We start from the raw sequence: 20,935 nt of genomic DNA, 5'->3' as shown, positions 1-20,935 counted from the left end.
GTGAGCGAATACTTTTGGCAATATAGTGTATATATATATATATATATATATATATATATATATATATATATATATATATATATATATAGGCTTATTGTGTATTTCTATATATACTTATATTTTCTATATTTTCTTTGTCTCAAGAAACGTAAGTATAGTGAACGCAACAGAGGTGTCAAAACTTTCTGTTCAGGCTGTTCTCTTTCCCCTGTCAGGAAGAAACTTTCCTGCACCTTTCTGGTCAGAAGGAAGTGGGAGTATTTTTGACTATTTGAAACAACCTAAAGAATACAATAAAGTTACATTAGTTATATTAAAGTTAAATAAGAAATAAAATGAGCTGGTTTGCAGTATTAGGCTATGTAGCAGTATTATGGTAGGAGTCTCTTTATTTTGCTCAACATTATAAAGTGAAAAAGTCTGTGTGCTCTTTTACAAATTTCTAAATTGTACACAAGTGACACAAAGGATGGATCACAACTAAACATTTATTAAATAATAACACACAATAAAGCAAAAATGTTACATAGGACTAGTGGTTGTTCTAAATTTCAAGTACACTTAAAATTTAGGATAATTAAATACATTTAGGTTTTTGTTTGTGAGCTTAAAGAGTCATTAAAGTTCTGCTACTTGCACTCCAAACATGAAGTGGCCATTTGTTTGGACCCACATATTTCATCACGTGTTCTGCGTATGTCTTATTATAGACCAGATAACATGACGGCTTGTTCAAAAACAGAAGACAATGATGAAAAATGAATACTCAAATTCACGTCAGCTCTCTTTTTGTTATCCTTTACATTGTGCGAAAGGATTTAGACCAACAGGGTTTACCGGTGCTCCTTCATCATGTCAGCGAAGTTGGAATACTCTGCAGTTTTCACTTCATTCCCAAAAGTTTAAACATAATATCCAAATCTTTGATTTGTGAACTCTTATATCGTCTTCAATCTTCAAATGTTCACACTTCTGTGCTGAGTTTTGTTCACACCAAAACTGTTTCGCTTTTGTGTCCATTCACATGTTGATGCTTATCACTTCCAGGTTAAACCTGGAAGTGAATTGTTGTGCTTGACCCCCCTCCCTTCTCCCCCTTCCCATCCACTACCATCTCGTCTTTCTACATATTTTCACACCCATTTCATGAGTCTTAGGTGTGAATGACTGATGCTGAGGGGTTTTCATGACACTTTAAAGGCTCTGACAAAGGCACCTGGAAGTCGTGACCACAGAAGAGGTGTCAACACACTCACTTTAATGTTTTTTTCCCAGTACAGAATGATTTCGGACACCGTTCGCTCAGAAGAATGTAGAAGGGGAAGATGTGAAGACTGCAGAAGAAGGAACACTTCCAACTGTCGTAAATTCTGACAAAACATGAATGACAGAATGGATCATAAGAATGGATAAAAAAGAAACAGTATTTTCCTTGTGGTCTTTAAATCATGGACTGTTTACATGACTTAAGAAACGGTTTATTCCAGGGTTTTTCAGAAAGCGAGTAAGAGATTGAGTGGTAACACACACAGGTTTCTCCCAGAGAACATGGTTTATGTGGCCATGTAAACGCATAAGCGGCAGTTTTTCTTACAGGCTGATGAAGTGTGCACATGTGGAAAAGACCGGATAACTAATGTCATAGGATGGAGCCCAACAACAAGTCAAAACAATGGAAAGATTTCAACATTTCTGTGAGTACAGTTGGAAAAGCACTTACTATAAACCAGTGTTTCCCAACCTTTTTTCTGCCAAGGCACACTTTTAACGACTAAAACAATCTACGGCACACCACTATCCCACATAGGCTAACCATTGTCAATATTTTTCCTTTTCAAGAACTTGTCCATGTTTTCTGTCCATCTTAGTAGGGTGTTCACTTGTAATGATTGAAATTCGGCAATGCGAAAAAAAAAAAAAAAAAGTCACATAGGTAGGCTACGATGTGTGAGGTCACAGGTGGCAAGAGCGCTAAATGGTTAATGAAAAAACAACAAATTTGCTTCTTTTCTAATTTGTAGATTTGTTCTTGCAATGCCACAACAAATTACAGGGATACAAACTCATGAGGGGCGAAAAAGGTAAGACAATCACTGGTCCACGAACATTTTTTCTGGGGATATTTTTAGTTATTGAAGTTTATTCAAGTTTACAATTGTGCAGAATTAGCTGCAAAAATTAAGAGTATTTTGGTGAGGCTTGCTTCGGTTTCACAAATTTGTTCAATTTAATTAATTTATTAGTTCAGTGACCCCTTCTGGAAGTGTCACTAGGTGGCGACAGATGAGCGTCTTATGTGCTATGAGTGAGTCAGTGAATCATTTTGAGTCGTTCATGACCGAAATCTACCAAGAGACTATATAGTGTTTAAGCATTAAAAGAACAAAGCAGATCTATAGTCTTCCTTCAGTCTGAGCATTATTTTTCATCCAAAAAGACAACAATAATAGTCTAATAATAGTGCGTTTCAATAATGTCCTTACCTTCTCCTTTATTCAAACTTGCATGGCTACAAATCTACTGACTTCAGTATATGAATTATAAACTCAAAGCAGATCTACGGTATCATTTTCATACAGTAGCCTATTTAAACTGCTGAGCATGGCTTTTATCAGAAAAGACCACAATAATAGACAAATAATAATAATTTAGAGTTTCAATCATGTTCTTTCGTCATTGTAAAGCGCATTTCACATGAGTTGAGTCGAGGCGTCAACGCTCCGTTCAACGCCAGCGTCAAGTGCCGCATTGCCCTCCACATGACAAGCGATGCAAAAAGCATCACAGAGGGGCGATTTTATGAGTTTGCCACGTAAAAAAGCTGGGAGGTGTGCACAATAAACATTGAAAACATGTATTTGGAAGAGAGAAAAAGCTTGCAGTTGCTTTAATAGCAGAAAGTAATAAAGTGACTTGTTTATGTTTAGGTCTAAGTGTTTTCTTGGTGAATTTAAAATAATTCAATAACTGGGGTCTCTGATATTCATAAACGATAAGGTAATATTTAATTAAAAGAAATTCTAAGACATTCAATGTCTCTTCACAAATTTGGACAGTTTTTAAATATTTCTTGTTGCTTAGTACTCTCAAAGACATTATTGGTGAAGCAAAAACGTGTGTCTGATAAACACTTTGGTGTAAAGTGACGTCACTTCATAGACTTCAATGTATTCTGTAGCGCTGACACGAGTCATGTGAAAGACCCTTAATGCGTATAAATGTGTCACTTTTGTACATTAATCATTGCTCTTCACAATCACAAAAGTGACCGATTATTGTTTCAAAATGGTGAATTTCTCCAAAAGGTGAGGAGTTTGGATCCCTGAAATTATTTATTTTTTCATGCATTTATTTATTTTGTGGAATTTGATAATATTCCACGGCACACCTGACAATCTTTCACTGCACACTAGTGTGCCACGGCACAGTGGTTGGGAAACACTGTCCTAAGCAACCAAATTGGCCCGGTTGCTAGGGAGGGTAGAGTCACATGGGGTAACCTCCTTGTGGTCGCTATAATGTGGTTCTCGTTCTCAGTGGGGCGCGTGGTGAGTTGTGCGTGGATGCCGCGGAGAATAGCGTGAAGCCTCCTCACGCGCTATGTCTCCGCGGTAACGCACTCAACAAGCCACGTGATAAGATGTGCGGATTGATGGTCTCAGATGCGGAGGCAACTGAGATTCGTCCTCTGCCACCCAAACTGAGGCGAGTCACAACGCCACCACGAGGACTTAAGAGCGAATTGGAAATTTGGGATTCCAAATTGGGGAGGAAAAAAAAAGGAGAAAAAAAAATTAATCTAATAGAATTAAGGTGTTATTTACATTTAGTTTGATTTCATATATCACATTAAAATTAACAAAAATCTCTGTCAAATTCAAAATGTTACAGATGCTTAGACTATGGAAAATAAGTCAGAGTACTAAAATACGTAAGATTTTAGAGTATCATTTAAATAACATAGTTTACATCAAAATACCATGGTACGGTCACAGCAAGCTACTTTTTTTTAAAAGGCGATTGTGAGAAACTTCAGCTAGTGAGGTCATGTAAATGTCTAGACATGCATTGTATCCCATATATACATTCAAGCTACACAAGAAAATGTAGAAATCCTGTTCCCAAACCCATTAAAATCAAACGTTTTGCTGCTGTTCTTTTTAAAAACTTCTCACATGAAGCATTTTACTTAATTACTCATTGTACTTCATTGTGATTTATGAAAGGCTAGTGGTCTAGAAGTGCCCCTCCTATGTGTTCAACAAACTATAATGCACATAATTTGTATTTCTATGCATTCATAGCTTATGGTTGAATACTAGCCCCTGATGTTTAGAGACGCCCCTGCCTCTTTGAACTGCTGTCTTCTGGCCAGCGCTGCACAGCACTGAGCACCAGAACAGCCAGGCACAACAGCAGTTTTTCCACAGGCTATCCACCACATGAACAGTTAAAACTGAACCCAAGGACTCACCACTGTGCAATATACAATTCACTCATATTTATATTTAACATACCCTAACTTTTCTACGATTTACATTCCCTTGCACTAAACTGTATATCTGCATATATAGCATATTTGTACATGTTATTTTTCTGTCTTATTGTGTATTTCTATATATATTTTATTATCTGTCTGGTTTTTCACTGTGCACTGGAAGCTTCTGTCACCAAGACAAATTCCATGTGTGTGTGTAAGCATACTTGGCAAAAAAATCTCATTCTGGTTCTTATCACTAAAATTCAAGGCATTATTTATTTCAAAAGTTTCACAGCTCCAACATGTCACAATTCGGGTAACCCCAGTGATGCATATCTTTAACATTCGAAAATAAAAACCTCCCTATCATGCAGTCCCAAAATATGGTTATGTTAAATGAAAGACATTAGATGGCAGATTGATGTTGCTTTGATTCAGTTATGAGATAAAAGGGACTCTTCAAGGGCATTTCAAAAAGCTTAGAATTATTTCCATTAGCCGTGACTACAGTTTCCAGTTGATAACTCATTAAGGAAATCGGTATATAATTTTTCAAAATATTTCTTGGGTAAAAAATGTGTTAAATAACTTCACAAATACCAGTATTGAAATTAATTTTGTAACTTAATTCAGAGGATCACAACTGTAGCAATATAAGAAACCGTCTCCAACACAAATACAGATTTAAGAAGATCCTTGTACATTAAACAGGGTTAAAGTTTAACTTAATATTTTGTTTGCTTTTTAACACTTTCACACATGAAGAAAAGAAGGTTTTGCCGAATGTGCAATTAATCTGGAATGAAGAAGCACAACGTTCTCCTTTCCACTATCTACACACCCTCAAAGAGGGTCTTGTTATATATACACAAACAGGAAGTGTAGTTTTACTCATGTCATTCAGGGCTTGAGTTTGAGCCAGGGGTGAACTATGGTGAGAATTGACAGGATGGAGGAGGTGAGACCGCAGGCTCCTACAAAGCCTGGCCCCGTTGGGTACAGTCCCAGCCGGTCCAGTGGAATGAACACATCGCACAGGTTCTTCAGGAGGTCCAAGAGGAGCGGAGGGTTGTTGCGCAGCACCGTGACCAGGAGGCAGAAGTGCGTGTTGAGCCTGTCTGAAATCAGAGGGAGGGGTGGTAGCGGAGACAGGGCTGAAGATGGAGAGGGGGTCAGAGGGAACTCTCTGTCCTCTGGGGTCGGAGTGAGAGGGGACGGACTGGAATTAAAGCTTTTAGATGAAGTGTTGCGGGACTCTCTCTCCATTAGCAGATGGATTTCATACGCATCTCGGGTTAGGTTGAGGATGAGTGCGAACAAGTAGCATCTGTTTAGGGGAAGTAAGAGGAAATCCGGTTATTAACCTTGTGTTCTGTTCATATTGGTTAACAATTTTTTTGATCCCACTCAAAATTTACCAGAACAGTCTTTGTGTAACACCTATGTTTGCAATAAATGTAATAACACATTTATTGACACATTTTTTTCATCTCACACCACTTACTGTAACTACTTTCATAGTTATTATTATTTTGTTTTATTTATTTTTTCCTATGGCGGGGGGGGGAGTGGGGGTATGGTATTCAGACCTCATTTACCTCAAATTTCACCCTTAATTTTTAAATAAAATAAGCCTTTTTTTTTTTTTTTTTACCTTCACTTCAGTAAAAAGCAGAATTGAACAAATTTAAAAAAGACTGCTGTGTGTCATGCATTAGGGGCATCTGCTGCAATCTGCTGGAAATTTCATGAAAATTTAATTGCGATGACAAGTATGACCTATAGGTGTCCTCAGTTGTTGCCTGGTCTCTGTAACCCAATGCTAGATCTTAATTTTTAGATACAGTAAGCAGCATAAATGAGTACACCCCCTCTGAACATAGATATATTTCTATTTCTAAATGATTACTATTCCAATTCATGCAAAGACTGAAACTGAAATGTATTAAAAATATACTTAACAAAATCTAAAGATATATTATCAAATATATGTAAAATAATTCAATTAGGCAGCTTTGCTTAGGTAAAGGGTTGCAAAAATGAGTACACCCTTGAATAAATTCAAATAGTGTGCAATATTTTAATTTAGTACTTAGAAAGTCCTCCATAACTTTTAAATACTGCTCTGACCCTTTTTGACATCAAGTGTACAAGTTCATGACATATTGTTACGTCGATCCTTTTCCACTCCGGGAGGATGACCTCCTTGAGTACTCTGATGTTTAATGGGGCGTGATTCTCGACTTGCACCACACAGGTGCTCAAATAGGGGTGAGGTTGGGTGACATACTGTCTTGTTTATCCATAGGAATGCAGCAATGGCTTTGGAATAATGTTTAATGTCATTGTCATGGTACAAATGTGCCATACCGCCCAGGGTGGGGAGAGAGGGTGGCATCTTCTCTTTTAAGATTTTGCAGAACATCTGTGAATTCATGATGCCATTGATGAAGTGCAATTCCCCCACACCTTCAGCACTCATAAATCCCTTTACCACCATTGTACATCACTGTGGGTACCATGCACTTCCCAATGTACTCCCATGTGATGCCATGCATTCTGGATTCCATCAGATCCAAAAAAATAAAGTAACTAGATTCTCAAAGGTCTGCACCTTTATCAGTATTGGCCTTGGCAAAGGCTAAACAAGCTTTTTTTATGATTTGGGTTCAGCAGTGCCTTTATGTGTGGATGACAACCATGCATTCCACTTCTTTGCAGAGTGTGTCTTACTGTGTGGGATGAAATAGTCACTCCAGTTTTGCTTCCCACAGCTTTTGCCAGCTGTGAGGCACGTGCTTGCCGATTGTTAGCAAAAATCACTCATCAGGTGAAAAGGTGAAAGCTTATAGCGACGGTCTGAACATTTCAGAAATCTTGTCACAAGTCCATCCTTTTTGAATTTCTGTCACTTTTGCTACTGTGTTTTGACTCAATAACAGTGATTTGCTAATACTCTTGTACAATTGTCCCCTTTTGTGCAATTAAATCATTTTCTTTCATCATTTATTTGACAATTCTATCCCATGTGGTCCATTTGTTGTCAGCATTGAGTCTGAGAGTGATTCAGTGAGATAAGTAAAACTTTTACACTTTAACCAATTATGTCTATTTGAATGTGATGGTTCAATAGAATAATCTGCTGATCAATGTTGCTCAACTAGCACCAGAAAATATTTTAAGTTTTATATTATAACTTTCAGGAAGGTGTACTCATTTTTGCAACAAGGCCTTTTATAATTTTGATAAGAAAGTAATTTTTCTTTTCGTTTAGTATGGACATGTTTCATTATTATCTGATAAACTAGAGTTGCTTAAAAATTACATTATACATGAACATCAAATATGTCTCATTTGTAAAGAGAAAGAGCTGAATTTGTTAGGTTTCAGAGTGGGTGTACTCATTTATGCTGCGTACTGTATGTGTGTATGTATGTATGTATGTGTGTGTATATATATATTATATATACACACACACACACATACATACACACTGGCAGCCAAACGTTTGGAATAATGTACAGATTTTGCTCTTATGGAAAGAAATTGGTACTTGTATTCAACAAAGTAGCATTCAACTGATCACAATGTATAGTCAGGACATTAATAACGTGAAAAATGACTACTACAATTTGATTTATTTATTTTTTCGGAACTTCTTGAACTACTTCAAAGAGTTCTTATCAAAAAATCCTCCACGTGCAGCAATGACAGCTTTGCAGATCCTTGGCATTCTAGCTGTCAGTTTGTTCAGATACTCAGGTGACATTTCACCCCACACTTCCTGTAGCACTTGCCCTAGATGTGGCTGTCTTGTCAGGCACTTCTCACGCACATTACAGTCTAACTGATCCCACAAAATCTCAATGGGGTTAAGATCCATAACACTCTTTTCCAATTATCTGTTGTCCAATGTCTGTGTTTCTTTGCCCACTCTAACCTTTTCTTTTTGTTTTTCTGTTTCAAAAGTGGCTTTTTCTTTACAATTCTTCCCATAAGGCCTGCACCCCTGAGTCTTCTCTTTACTGTTGTACATGAAACTGGTGTTGAGCGGGTAGAATTCAATGAAGCTGTCAGCTGAGTACATGTGATGTGTCTATTTCTCAAACTAGAGACTCTGATGTACTTATCCTCTTGTTTAGTTTAGGTCTTCCACATCTCTTTCTGTCCTTATTAGAGCCAGTTGTCCTTTGTCTTTGAAGACTGTAGTGTACACCTTTGTATGAAATCTTCAGTTTGTTGGCAATTTCAAGCATTGTATAGCCTTCATTCATCAAAACAACGATTGACTGACGAGTTTCTAGAGAAAAGTGTTTATTTTTTTGCCATTTTTGACCTAATATTGACCTTAAGACATGCCAGTCTATTGCATACTATGTGGCAACTCAAAAACAAACACAAAGACAATGTTAAGCTTCATTTAACGAACCAAATAGCTTTCAACTGTGTTTGATATAATGGCAAGTGATTTTCTAGTACCAAATTAGCAAATGTAGCATGATTACTCAAGGATAAGGTGTTGGAGTGATGTCTGCTGGAAATGGTGCCTGTCTAGATTTGATCAAAAATGACTTTTTTCAAATAGGGATGGTGCTGTTTTTTTTAAATCAGTAATGTCCTGACTATACTTTGTGATCAGTTGAACGCCACTTTGGTGAATTAAAGTACCAATTTCCTTCCAAAACAGCAAAAGCAATACATTATTCCAAACTTTTGGTCGCCAGTGTATATCAAGACATTTATTTGTCAAAGTTAAGCAATTTTTTAACCACTTGCTCTGAATTGTCAGTTTTTGCAATAATGCCACATGTAGTGCTCAATGTACAGTCAAACCTGACCATGGTGTTACAAAGAAAAGACTTGGCTTTCCAGCCGGGTGCTTTCCAGTGGCCCAAACAGGGCATTAAATATTTGGGTATTTTATTTCCAGCAAATTCGTGTGATTTAGTTAAAGTTAATTTTGACCCCTTAATAAAACGGTTTTCGAGCGATGTGGGCAGGTGGGCTTCATTACATTTATCGATGATTGGGAAGGTTAATGTTATTAAAATGAATTGTATTCCGAAATTCATTTACTTACTGCAGTCTCTCCCTGTAGATGTACCCCTCTCTTATTTCAAGCAATCTGATAGCATAGCAAAGTCCTTCATTTGGAATGGTAAGCGTCCCAGATTATATTTCAGTGAGTTACATAGGCCGATTGACAAAGGTGGGTTAGGCCTACCCATGATTTAGTTTTATTATTATGCATTCGGTCTTAGACATTTGGCTCATTGGTCGCTTCCACCTGAGAGAGCCCCTCCCTGGTTTTGTATTGAAAAGGAAATTCTTGCCCCTATCTCGCCACTGCAAAGCCTTTTGATTAAACTAGCCAGAGAGGTTAAGTCGCACCCCATTATTTTGCATTTGCACTCGATATGGACAAAAGTGTCCAAAGTGTTTAATTCTGATATTTATTTAAACATAGCCTCGAGCATATGGCCGAACCCTAAACTATGTATTAATAAGTCCCCTTTCTGTTGGTCAGACTGGATTGTGAGGGGGGTTAGTGCACTTGGTGACCTATATGAGAGTGGAATATTGAGACCTTTTGAAAATTTGGTTCAACATTTTGGCATTCCCAGATCTCAGTTTTGTAAGTATTTACAGCTGCGCCACCTACTCTGCACTGTTTTTGGGAGTGGCACGCACCCCCCCCCCCGTGCAGCAGATACTCTGGGAGTGGTGATTGCTGCTTTTGGTAAGGGTCATGAGGCATCAGTGTATTACTCCCAGCTAATTCAGAGTCTGGGGGACAGAACTTTGAATTCTCTCAAAAAATTATGGGAGAAAGATCTAAACTTGACATTGGAGGAGGGGGTGTGGGCTAGGATCCTAAAAAATGTCAAGTCTGCATCTAGAGATGCAAGGGTTCGCCTTATCCAATTTAAGATTTTACATCGATTTTATTGGACCCCCTCCAGATTGTATTGGCTTGGTCTTAAAGACACACCCACCTGCTGGCGATGCCAATCAGAGGTTGAGACATAACTCATGTCTTTTGGGGGTGTGTTGAGATCCAGGAGTTCTGGTTGAAAGTTGAGAGTCTTCTATGTGAAGTATTGGGCACTCGGCTTTCACTTTGCCCCAGACTCTGTATTTTGGGCGATGGGGTGATCATCGACGTTGAGAATCGGCACATAAAGAGATGGGTCCTAACGAGCGTCATGATCACCAGACAGGTTATATTAAGGGGTTGGAGGTCGGCTGGAGCACCCTCATTTCATGAGTGGTGCTTGGAGATGGGGAGGGTGGGGGCCTTTGAGGAAGGGATGTATAGAAGGCTGGGAAATCTGGGTTATTTGATATGAAATGGGGCAGATATTTGTCCTTTTTGGAAGGCTTTCGGGGAGGGATAGTGGAGAGGGATCTTTAGTTTTAAATATGTGTGTGCAATTTGATTGTTTTTTTTTTTTTGGAAAATATGTATTTATTTATATATTTATTGTGTGTGCATGTTTTTTTGTATTTTTTTTTATTTTTATGACCTCTGGGGTGAGTGTTTGTGTCGGGTGGGGGTGTTGGGGGGGAAGGGTTTAATTGTACATAATTTGATTCCACATTTTCTTCGATGTTTATTTAATTTGTTGAATGGAATCAATAAAAAAATTTAATATCAAAGAGAAGACTTAGAAGAGTGTTATGTTTTTTATTGGAAAAGCACCTAAACTTAATGGAATCTATTCAGGATTTTGTGTTTACATAGTTAAAAGAGATATATATATATATATATATATATATATATACACACACACACACACACACACAGTTGTGCTCAAAAGTTTGCATACCCTGGCAGAAGTGTTGAAATTTTGGCATTGATTTTGAAAATATGACTGATCATGCAAAAAAACTGCCTTTTATTTAAGGATAGTGATCATATGAAGCCATTTATTATCACATAGTTGTTTGGCTCCTTTTTAAATCATAATGCTAACAGAAATCACCCAAATGGCCCTGATCAAAAGTTTACATACCCTTGAATGTTTGACCTTGTTACAAACACACAAGGTGACACACACACAGGTTTAAATGGCAATTAAAGGTTAATTTCCCACACCTGTGGCTTTTTAAATTGCAATTAGTGTCTGTGTATAAATAGTCAATGAGTTTGTTAGCTCTCACGTGGATGCACTGAGCAGGCTAGATACTGAGCCATGGTGAGCAGAAAAAAAAAACTGTCAAAAGACCTGCGTAACAAGGTAATGGAACTTTATAAAGATGGAAAAGGATATAAAAAGATATCCAAAGCCTTGAAAATGCCAGTCAGTACTGTTCATTCACTTAGTAAGAAGTGGAAAATTCGGGGATCTCTTGATACCAAGCCAAGGTCAGGCAGACCAAGAAAGATTTCAGCCACAACTGCCAGATGAATTGTTCAGGATACAAAGAAAAACCCACAGGTATCCTCATGAGAAATACAGGCTGCTCTGGAAAAAGACGGTGTGGTTGTTTCAAGAAGCACAATACGACGATACTTGAACAAAAATTAGCTGCATGGTCGAGTTGCCAGAAAGAAGCCTTTTCTGCGACATTGCCGCAAAAAAGCCCGGTTACAATATGCCCGACAACTCCTTGACATGCCTCACAGCTTCTGGCACACTGTAATTTGGAGTGACTAGACCAAAATAGAGCTTTATGGTCACAACCATAAATGCTATGTTTGGAGAGGGGTCAACAAGGCCTATAGTGAAAAGAATACCATCCCCACTGTGAAGCATGGTGGTGGCTCACTGATGTTTTGGGGGTGTGTGAGCCCTAAAGGCACAGGGAATCTTGTGAAAATTGATGGCAAGATGAATGCAGCATGTTATCAGAAAATACTGGCAGACAATTTGCATTCTTCTGCATGAAAGCTGCGCTTGGGACGCTCTTGGACTTTCCAGCACGACAGTGACCCTAAGCACAAGGCCAAGTTGACCCTCCAGTGGTTACAGCAGAAAAAGGTAAACGTTCTGGAGTGGCCATCACAGTCTCCCGACCTTAATATCATCGAGCCACTCTGGGGAGATCTCAAGCGTGCGGTTCATGCAAGACGACCAAAGACTTTGCATGACCTGGAGGCATTTTGCCAAGACGAATGGGCAGCTATACAACCTGCAAGAATTTGGGGCCTCATAGACAACTATTACAAAAGACTGCACGCTGTCGTTGATGCTAAAGGGGGCAATACACAGTATTAAGAACTAAGGGTATGCAGACATTTGAACAGGGGTCATTTCATTTTTTTTCTTTGTTGCCATGTTTTGTTTTATGATTGTGCCATTCTGTTATAACCTACAGTTGAATATGAATCCCATAAGAAATTAAAAAATGTGTTTTGCCTGCTCACTCGTGTTTTCTTTACAAATGGTACATATATTACCAATTCTGCAAGGGTATGCAAACTTTTGAGCACAACTGTATAAAAAAGTTAAATCGGTCAAAAAATAACCAAACAGAACACAAGGGTCAAAGTGATAGAGTACAGAAAAAAAACAGAATTGCAAAAACAAATGTTTTCAGACAGGATTCTCAAACATTAGTTGAACAAACTAAAGTTTAACTTTAGTTTTGAAGTTTCACATGTTTCTGAAAATACTGAATTGAACATGAAATCAAAATTGACCCGGTTTACTTTCTTAATACACAGTCCTGGTCTTAATTGTGCATGATTCATCTGTACACTTTATTCTAAAGAGAAAAAATTTTGTTTTCATAACTTTTAGCAAAATAACTAGAACACCTCTGAAACAACTATCCCATGCCTTCTTATTTTTTAAACCATTACCTCCAACCACTTGCCATAGGGAGACCACTTTTCATGATCTGATCTATTACTATTTGATAAAATGATGTTGCACCCATTGTGAAAATATTCATGCCGTCTTCAAACATTTATTGCTGCAAGAGAATCTTTGCACTGAAGAAATCTTCACTATGAAAACATTAACATGCCAACATATTGTTCCAAGTATAAACTTGTTTGTAAAACGCTGCACACTCAACAACCAAAGTTACTTTTGCATAGAGAAATACAATTAAGCAATAACTCACCTAAACGACCTCTGGCTCCATTTGTTTTGGTCCAGTTTAGGCAGCAGTCCTGTTTTACCAGCCCAAAGTACATTGTCACAGGCGAAATACATTGCTCTGTTTAAATGGGCCACTGTGATGCAAAGACGCAGCACACAGTCTGACAAATGTACAGTGCGTTTAGCTGCCTCCAGAGCCTCCGCAGAGTTCCCTAAACGCATCACTAAGACAAAACACATGGAGACATTGTATCAGTGACCTATTCATTTTCCTATTAATATCCTGGTTTTATTTGGAAAAAGACATTTACTTGTTTCAAAACTATTGGAATATTCCTGTATACATGTATTCAACATATTCCCAGTAAACTAAAGCCGTATTTGGGCGGCAATTATTTTACATGGGGACGTGAGGTAATTCGAGCATTTACAGGGGGTAGTCAGTGATTTTATTGCCAACCGAATCTGAAATGTTGGTGATTTTTCTCCCACCTCCCACGAGAAAATTCCCAGCCAAATTATCTACTATTTTTTGACAAACACCAAGGTCGTGTGGTAATTTAATTACTGTTTGAATCAACACCTCTGAGTTTATAATCCAAAAGCCATTTTGGAAATCCTTTTTGACCACTGCTAAGTGTTGTATGTTTACGCTGCGCGTGGTAACAACTCTGGCGGTGATGGACAGTTGTGAAATTTGGAGGATCGTGTAACAGAAATTTTTTAAATAATTGACAATAATAAAATTACATCGCCACTCCACCACAGTGATTGGGAACTCTTAAGTAGAAGGGAAAGAAAAACAAGAGCCAGATCATGTAAACTTTTGAAATGGTCCATTATTATGGCAGCAATGTAAAAAAATTGTAATATATCACATTTTAATGTAACGTTTACTAAATACATTTATACATAGGGCTTGCATGACTACTCATTTATACGGGTGGAGCAGTCCCAGAAAAGTCCCCCATCTTATTTAAACGGTTTAATTTCCACCGCCACTTTTTAAACACTGACAGATCATTCCAAATGATGTCCGTCATTTTAGATAAAACATAAGAAAACTATTTTTACCATAGCTCCTCAAATTTCATTTTAACTATCTTTACTGTCCTTGATATGTGCATCTCCTTTCGAAGGCTACGTGCTAGGTAGGATGTGTCCTTTGAAGGCTGCAGTATACCGAGTCTCCTCCTTTAAACAAGCCTCATTTAAACGAGACGGCCTTCATAGGACAAACGGAAACAGAACGTATCATGGTTGTTATGACAGCACGCCACTCTTAAACAAGCGGGAGCGCTTAGAGTGTGACGGTAACAAAGTCCCTTTAGAAGGGAATGTATGAGGTAAATTTTAGGTGAGTTATAATGATGTAAAGAGAAAAGAAAATAGATTTTACAGTTGTACTTTTAGTCTAATACTTTATTTTAATTATATATTAATATAATTATTCATATTATAAACTCTACACCCATCTACTGAGGTACCTCAACTTGGGAATTAACATTACTTGCGTTTGAACATCATATTTACGGGCAAATTGGCATAATTTTTTTAGACAAATTATGTTTATTTCCGTTGAAGCAAAGAATTGTGGATACACTTCATGCATCCTCCGAATTCCAGTGAAAGCATTTGAACTCGCTTTTCTGAAACAAGACAGCCTCAATGACATATGCCTTTGAAACAAGACACAGCCATAGGCTGTAGGAGAGAGCGTAATTAACTGAGGTTAATTAATTTTATTTCTTTATCACACATTATACATTTGCACATATACAGTGAAATTCTTTTTTTTCACATATCCTAGCTAAGCTGGGGTCAGAGTGCAGGGTCAGCCATGATACAGCGCCCCTGGAGCAGATAGGGTCAAGGGCCTTGCTCAAGGGCCCAACAGTGGCGTCTTGGTGGTGCTGGGGCTTGAACCCCCAACCTTCTGATCAGTAACCCAGAGCCTTAACCGCTGAGCCACCACTGCGCCAGGTGATGAAACATGCATACCCCCACTGACATTTATTTGGCTGCGTTGATAAACATTCTTGTCCCTACAGTTTCTTGCTTCGTTTAATTGCTCTTCGCAAGAATTTGGTTTGCTCCGTATGTGAAAATGTACACTGTAAATGTCTGCAGCGCTTTGCAGCGCGGTTCCCTCATGCTTAAAAAATGTTATATTCACTTTAGCGTAATTCCAAACATATTTAAACACATATTCAGAGGACACAGTTTGTAGATTGATGAATTTCCCATATAACAAGCGCAACAGCAATCATGTGATCAACAAAAAGTCTCGCTTGTCCCCCGTGATTTAATTGTCATCCGAACGCATGAGTTTTATCCCAGAGGAGCCATGAAAATGTACTTTTACAGACGTCACCCTGAGAAACAATTGCCGTCCGAATAGGGCTTAAGACACTTTTGTTGTGGAAGTACTGGAGATACTCCCTCACAGCATTTATGACAATAAGATGTTTACATGGCACAGAATTTAGATTAATACAGGCATATGCAGTGTTGGGTAAGTTGCTTAAAAATAGTAATCCACTACAAATGACTAATTATTGCTCTAAAATTGTAATCAGATTACTTGACTAATTATTGCATTGAAAAAGTAATCACATTACAAATTACTTTTAAATTACTAATACACTTTTCCACTAAAATTCAAAATAATATACTTCTTTCTTGTTTATTGTTTAGCAGCATCTCACATTTCTCCTTCATAATGACTCGTTACGGGGCCATAATTCATGTATTCTACATAAATAATATATTCGGAATAAGCATAACCCTATAATGTGCTTAAAAGTAATTAAATTAATTGAAAGTCAGTAACTGTAATCTGATTACAAGAATTTAAGAATTTTTTTGACCAAAAACGTAAACAGATTACAGTAACTAAGTACTTTGTAATTGGATTACACCCAACACTGGGCATATGCCAGCTGTCTTATTCGGATTTCTAGAAACTGGATTGTCATAAACAAGTTATGGTATTTACATGTATTCAACATATTCCAAGTAAACTAAGACATTATCTCTTGTGGAAGTGGAGATCTCTACTGGAGATGCTCGTTATTAGCATTTATGACACTGGATATTTGGAATAAGATGTTTATATGACACAGAATTCTGATTCATACAGGCATATGCCAGCTGTTTTATTGATAGATCCATTAAATGTAATAAGTATGGAGTGAAGAGCTTAAAGAAATGTTATTTTTCCATTGTACAACACATCATAAATTCTTTTAAAATACATTTTTAGCATGCTGAGTGACTCCAGCCAGGCCTCCTAAGCAACCAAATTGGCCCGGTGGTTCGTTTTCGGTGGGGCGCGTGGCGAGTTGAGCGTGGATGCCGCGGTGTATGGCGTGAAGCCTCCACACGCGCTATGTCTCCGTGGCAATGTGCTCAACAAGCCACATGATAAGACGCGCTGGTTGAAGTCTCAGACGCGGAGGCAACTGGGATTCATCCTCCGCCACCCGGACTGAGGCCAATCTCTACGCGACCATTAGGACTTAAAAGCGCATTGGGCATTCCAAATTGGGTGAAAAAAAAATAAACAAACATACATTTTCTGGTTAGGCTCATGTGAGCTTCCAGCTGTTTGATGGTCTTCAGCAGTTCTGCTCTTGCGCCTCCTTTCTGCAGCGTATACCCCAGGAGTGTGCAGGCGTATTGGGCAGCCCTGTTCAAACACAATCACCGATCCACTGAAAATTAGCATTTTTTATTTCATGTTTAGAGACCTTATTACCAAAGCAAATGACCTGTGTATGCATAAACACTCAGCTTGTCAGCACAAATTAAACTGTAAGCAGAGCCCCACTGGTTTTACAGGATTAGTACGGCCTAATTTCAACAGAAAATCTTTTGTAACAAGGTACTGCAATGTAATCTGACAGAGAGAAAGTTCACATTGAATGCCATTTTATAAGCGTAAAGGGTATTTAGCCTAAATACAATAACCAAACAACAAAATCATGTTGTCTTCTTTCAGCTGCTCCTGTTAGGTGTCGCCATGATCCGCATATTTGACTTGGCACAAGTTTTATGCCAGATGCCCTTCCTGATGCAACCTCCAGTGGCTGGGGGACTTTTTAGAGTGCATGTTTTTGGACTTGTGGGGGAAACCGGAGCACCCGGAAGAAACCCATGCAAACATGGGGAGAACATGCAAACTTCCACACTGAAAGGCACAGTTGAGCCTGGACTAGAAACCGGGACCTTCTTGCTGTGACAACAGTGCTAACCACTGAGCCACGTCATGCATGGCTCCGCTATACGCAACGCATAATAAAATTACTACATAATAAAAAAAGATTAAGATTAGAGTCTCTAGCTTCACCCAATATGCCATTTTTTATATTTTAGCATTTTAGCGTGAAATGACATGCTGTTTCAGTTAAAATATCCTATATTCACTGTGCATTATCACATTGATAATCAATGGATGCATCAAAAAACTGTAAAATGTTGCTTTCAGTGGTTTTTTTATGGAGTTAGGATGAAAATAAGGTGCATTTCAAACTGTTCTGAGACCAGTGCAGACAGACAGCACACTGGATGTTTAAACGTTCACTAAATAGGGAGAAAGGGAGCATGGGAGCATCCTATAGCTTTCTATGCAACTAAGTGCATTCAATCCAAACTTCCTATTTAAAGTTCAGTTTCAGGCTGCAGAATGTTTAGACCGCTCAACATGTTTGGCAGACATGGAACAATGATAATCAATACATAGATTCAGAATTTATAATGTATCATTTTATTTTAACATGGTTGGCAGTGGGGGCCTGGGTAGCTCAGTGAGTAAATACGCTGACTACCACCCCTGGAGTTCACAAGTTCGAATCCAGGGTGTGCTGAGTGACTCCAGCCAGGTCTCCTAAGCAACCAAATTGGCCCGGTTGCTAGGGAGGGTAGAGTCACATGGGGTAACCGCCTCGTGGTCACTATAATGTGGTTCTTGCTCTCGGTGGGGCGCGTGGTGAGTTGTGAGTGAATGCCGCGGAGAATAGCACGGGCCTCCACATGAGCTATGTCTCCGCAGTAACGTGCTCAACAAGCCACGTGATAAGATGCGCGGGTTGATGGCAGAGGCAATTGAGTTTCATCCTCCACCACCCGCACTGAGGCAAGTCACTATGCCACCATGAGGACTTAGAATAAACAACACTCCTGGAAACATAAACAATTTTTTTTTTTTTTTTTTAATCTGACTTTCTATAGCTTAGTCCCACTGGCCACATATGTGAACATCAATTTTTAGGAAAACTATATGGTCTAAAAAAAATTAAAAATATATATTTTTTTATTTTTCATGTTTCTTATGGGCTACTAGTTACAAATCAAAAAGGGGAATTGAAAATGCACATAGCAGTCAGGTAGGCATCTCAGGAGGTTAAATATATGGAAACAAACTGGCTATGTTTACCTTCAGATATTCATAGATTCTCTACAGAGATAACAAATTATTAAGAGTCTAATGAAATGTTTATTTTCATTGGATATTTTTTTACTTATGTATTATTTTCTTTGTTGCTTTGAGAAGATGTTGAGTTTCTTGAGGAACATTTATAATAAAAAGAATACTAGTCAATAACATCAGACTGAAATCTAGCATAATGTGAAATTTAACATTATGGTAAGTTTGATTTAAAACTAAATTGATTAATTGTATTTATTTATTTACTTTTACTATGTTTGACAAGTTCCAAATAAAAATTGAGTTATATAAGAGGAAGAAGTTTTCATTTATAAAGTATTTAATTCACTGACTGGATTATACAAAAATAGGCATTACAATATGTTTATCAAATATATAAACATTTTTATAGATTTTTTTGTCAAATGTAACTATATCATAATATATACTATATACTGATATAAAATGACTCATATCATGATATAAGATTTTGTACATAACACCCACCCTTAAATGTCAAACTCATACACTCAGAACCACATGTTTCTCCCTTACAGTGATTCGTTCAGGGGCGCATGCTCTTAAGACTAACATAATTCATGCTTTATATATTCTACATAAATAATATTATTTTAGAAATATGTGTAACCCCAGTAATGTACTTAAAAGTAATTAACTTAAAGGTGCACTCAGTATTTTTTTTTAAAAACATTTTTTAAAATTTAACTCCTAAAGACATGAATTGTAATTTTGCAATATATGTAGGAAATCATGAGCACTCACATTAAAATGAAGACTATAAGTAACCTTATAAAAGGTGTTTTATTCTACATGGAGAGGGTCCACACATGGGGGCTGCCATGTTTGAATCACATGACCAGCCGAATACTACTGGAATAATAATCTCAGTAACCGTCCTGTTATTTGTGTGGGAGAGAAAGTTGAACCAAAATGTATAATCACGTGATCATTATAACCTCACATAACTCAGTGAACTCATGCATAGCTTCATGTGGCCCAGAATGAGTGGTCAGTGTAAGTCCAAGATGACACAAACACAAAAGTTACTGAGTGCACCTTTAATTTAAAGTCACTAGCTGTAATCTGATTACATAGATTTAAAATGTAATGCACTACTTTACATCCTACTTTTTGATTAAACAATTAATTAGATTACAGTTTATCTTTACATTGTAATCAGATTTCAACCAATACTGGTGGCATTGATGGTAATACCATGGTACTTTGATATATTAAGACACTTAATGATCACCATAGTCATACATGGTAACATTTATAAAACATGGCAAAAACACCATGCATGTCACCATACCATCGCACTTTGTAAAACTTGGTAAAACCTGGTACCTGCTGTTCAGAAGTTATAAAAGCAACATTAGCAATGAACTGAGCTTTCCATGCAGCAATGTTATGTATATATATATGCAGGGAAGTAAATGATGCACACATGCAGGTGCAGTGAGTGTTTGTGTACCTGAACACACGCTCTTTGGCTTGACTCTGCGAACTGAATCTCACCCACGACTCCATCATACAGCAAATCCTGGGCCTGTGCGTCCTTCAGATGCGTGTTTACTGATATGTACACCTTCACAGAGCGATTACACAGGCTGACAGTGAAGATCCTTAGGGGTGTCAGTGAATACGTGCACTTGACTGGAGGCGGGCACTAAAGTTTTTTCGCATTTTTGCTCTGTTGTTGTGTTTTTGTCACTCTGACGCTTTCGTCCATCTACGGCAACCGAAGAAGGACAAACTGGCGCGTTGGGTAAATTGCGATAGCGTCATGCATTTATCGATGGATAACAGTGAAATAACTTTAGTGCGTCTCAGATACCCTAACACGCACACAACTATTTATTTTGTCACATGAACATGATTCCATACTAACAACAATAAATCCGTTCTGGACTAATTGCTCAGTGTTTGGAGGCTAAAAAATATTAACAGCCA

The 20,935-nt window shown here is 37.9% G+C and overlaps 1 protein-coding gene across 1 annotated transcript; it reads right to left on the bottom strand.

Moving 5' to 3' along the window:
- Window positions 1–4,727: 4,727 nt before the first annotated feature.
- Window positions 4,728–20,907, bottom strand: LOC127424855 (peroxisomal membrane protein 11B-like). The gene is made up of 4 exons (XM_051670353.1): window positions 20,457–20,907; window positions 17,109–17,224; window positions 13,556–13,757; window positions 4,728–5,807 (listed from the first exon to the last, which is right to left on the bottom strand). Exons 1-4 carry the CDS (start codon window positions 20,513–20,515, stop codon window positions 5,381–5,383), a joined length of 804 nt encoding a protein of 267 aa, XP_051526313.1. The 5' UTR covers window positions 20,516–20,907; the 3' UTR covers window positions 4,728–5,380.
- Window positions 20,908–20,935: the final 28 nt, after the last annotated feature.

This window comes from Myxocyprinus asiaticus, chromosome 34, assembly GCF_019703515.2.
Source record: "Myxocyprinus asiaticus isolate MX2 ecotype Aquarium Trade chromosome 34, UBuf_Myxa_2, whole genome shotgun sequence".
NCBI lineage: Eukaryota > Metazoa > Chordata > Actinopteri > Cypriniformes > Catostomidae > Myxocyprinus > Myxocyprinus asiaticus.
Note: the sequence above shows the minus strand (reverse complement) of the source record. Positions and strands in the feature narration are given on the sequence as shown.

What these genes read in the sequence shown, in the direction of transcription:
- LOC127424855 (XM_051670353.1), bottom strand. Translation starts at nt 20,515, where the DNA reads ATGATGGAGTCGTGGGTGAGATTCAGTTCGCAGAGTCAAGCCAAAGAG. An exon ending in CATGAGCCTAACCAGAAAAT is followed by an intron (nt 13,758 to 17,108) that starts GTATGTTTGTTT and finishes GTTTTGTCTTAG; the next exon opens with TGATGCGTTTAGGGAACTCT. An exon ending in TGGAGCCAGAGGTCGTTTAG is followed by an intron (nt 5,808 to 13,555) that starts GTGAGTTATTGC and finishes TCCCCTAAACAG; the next exon opens with ATGCTACTTGTTCGCACTCA.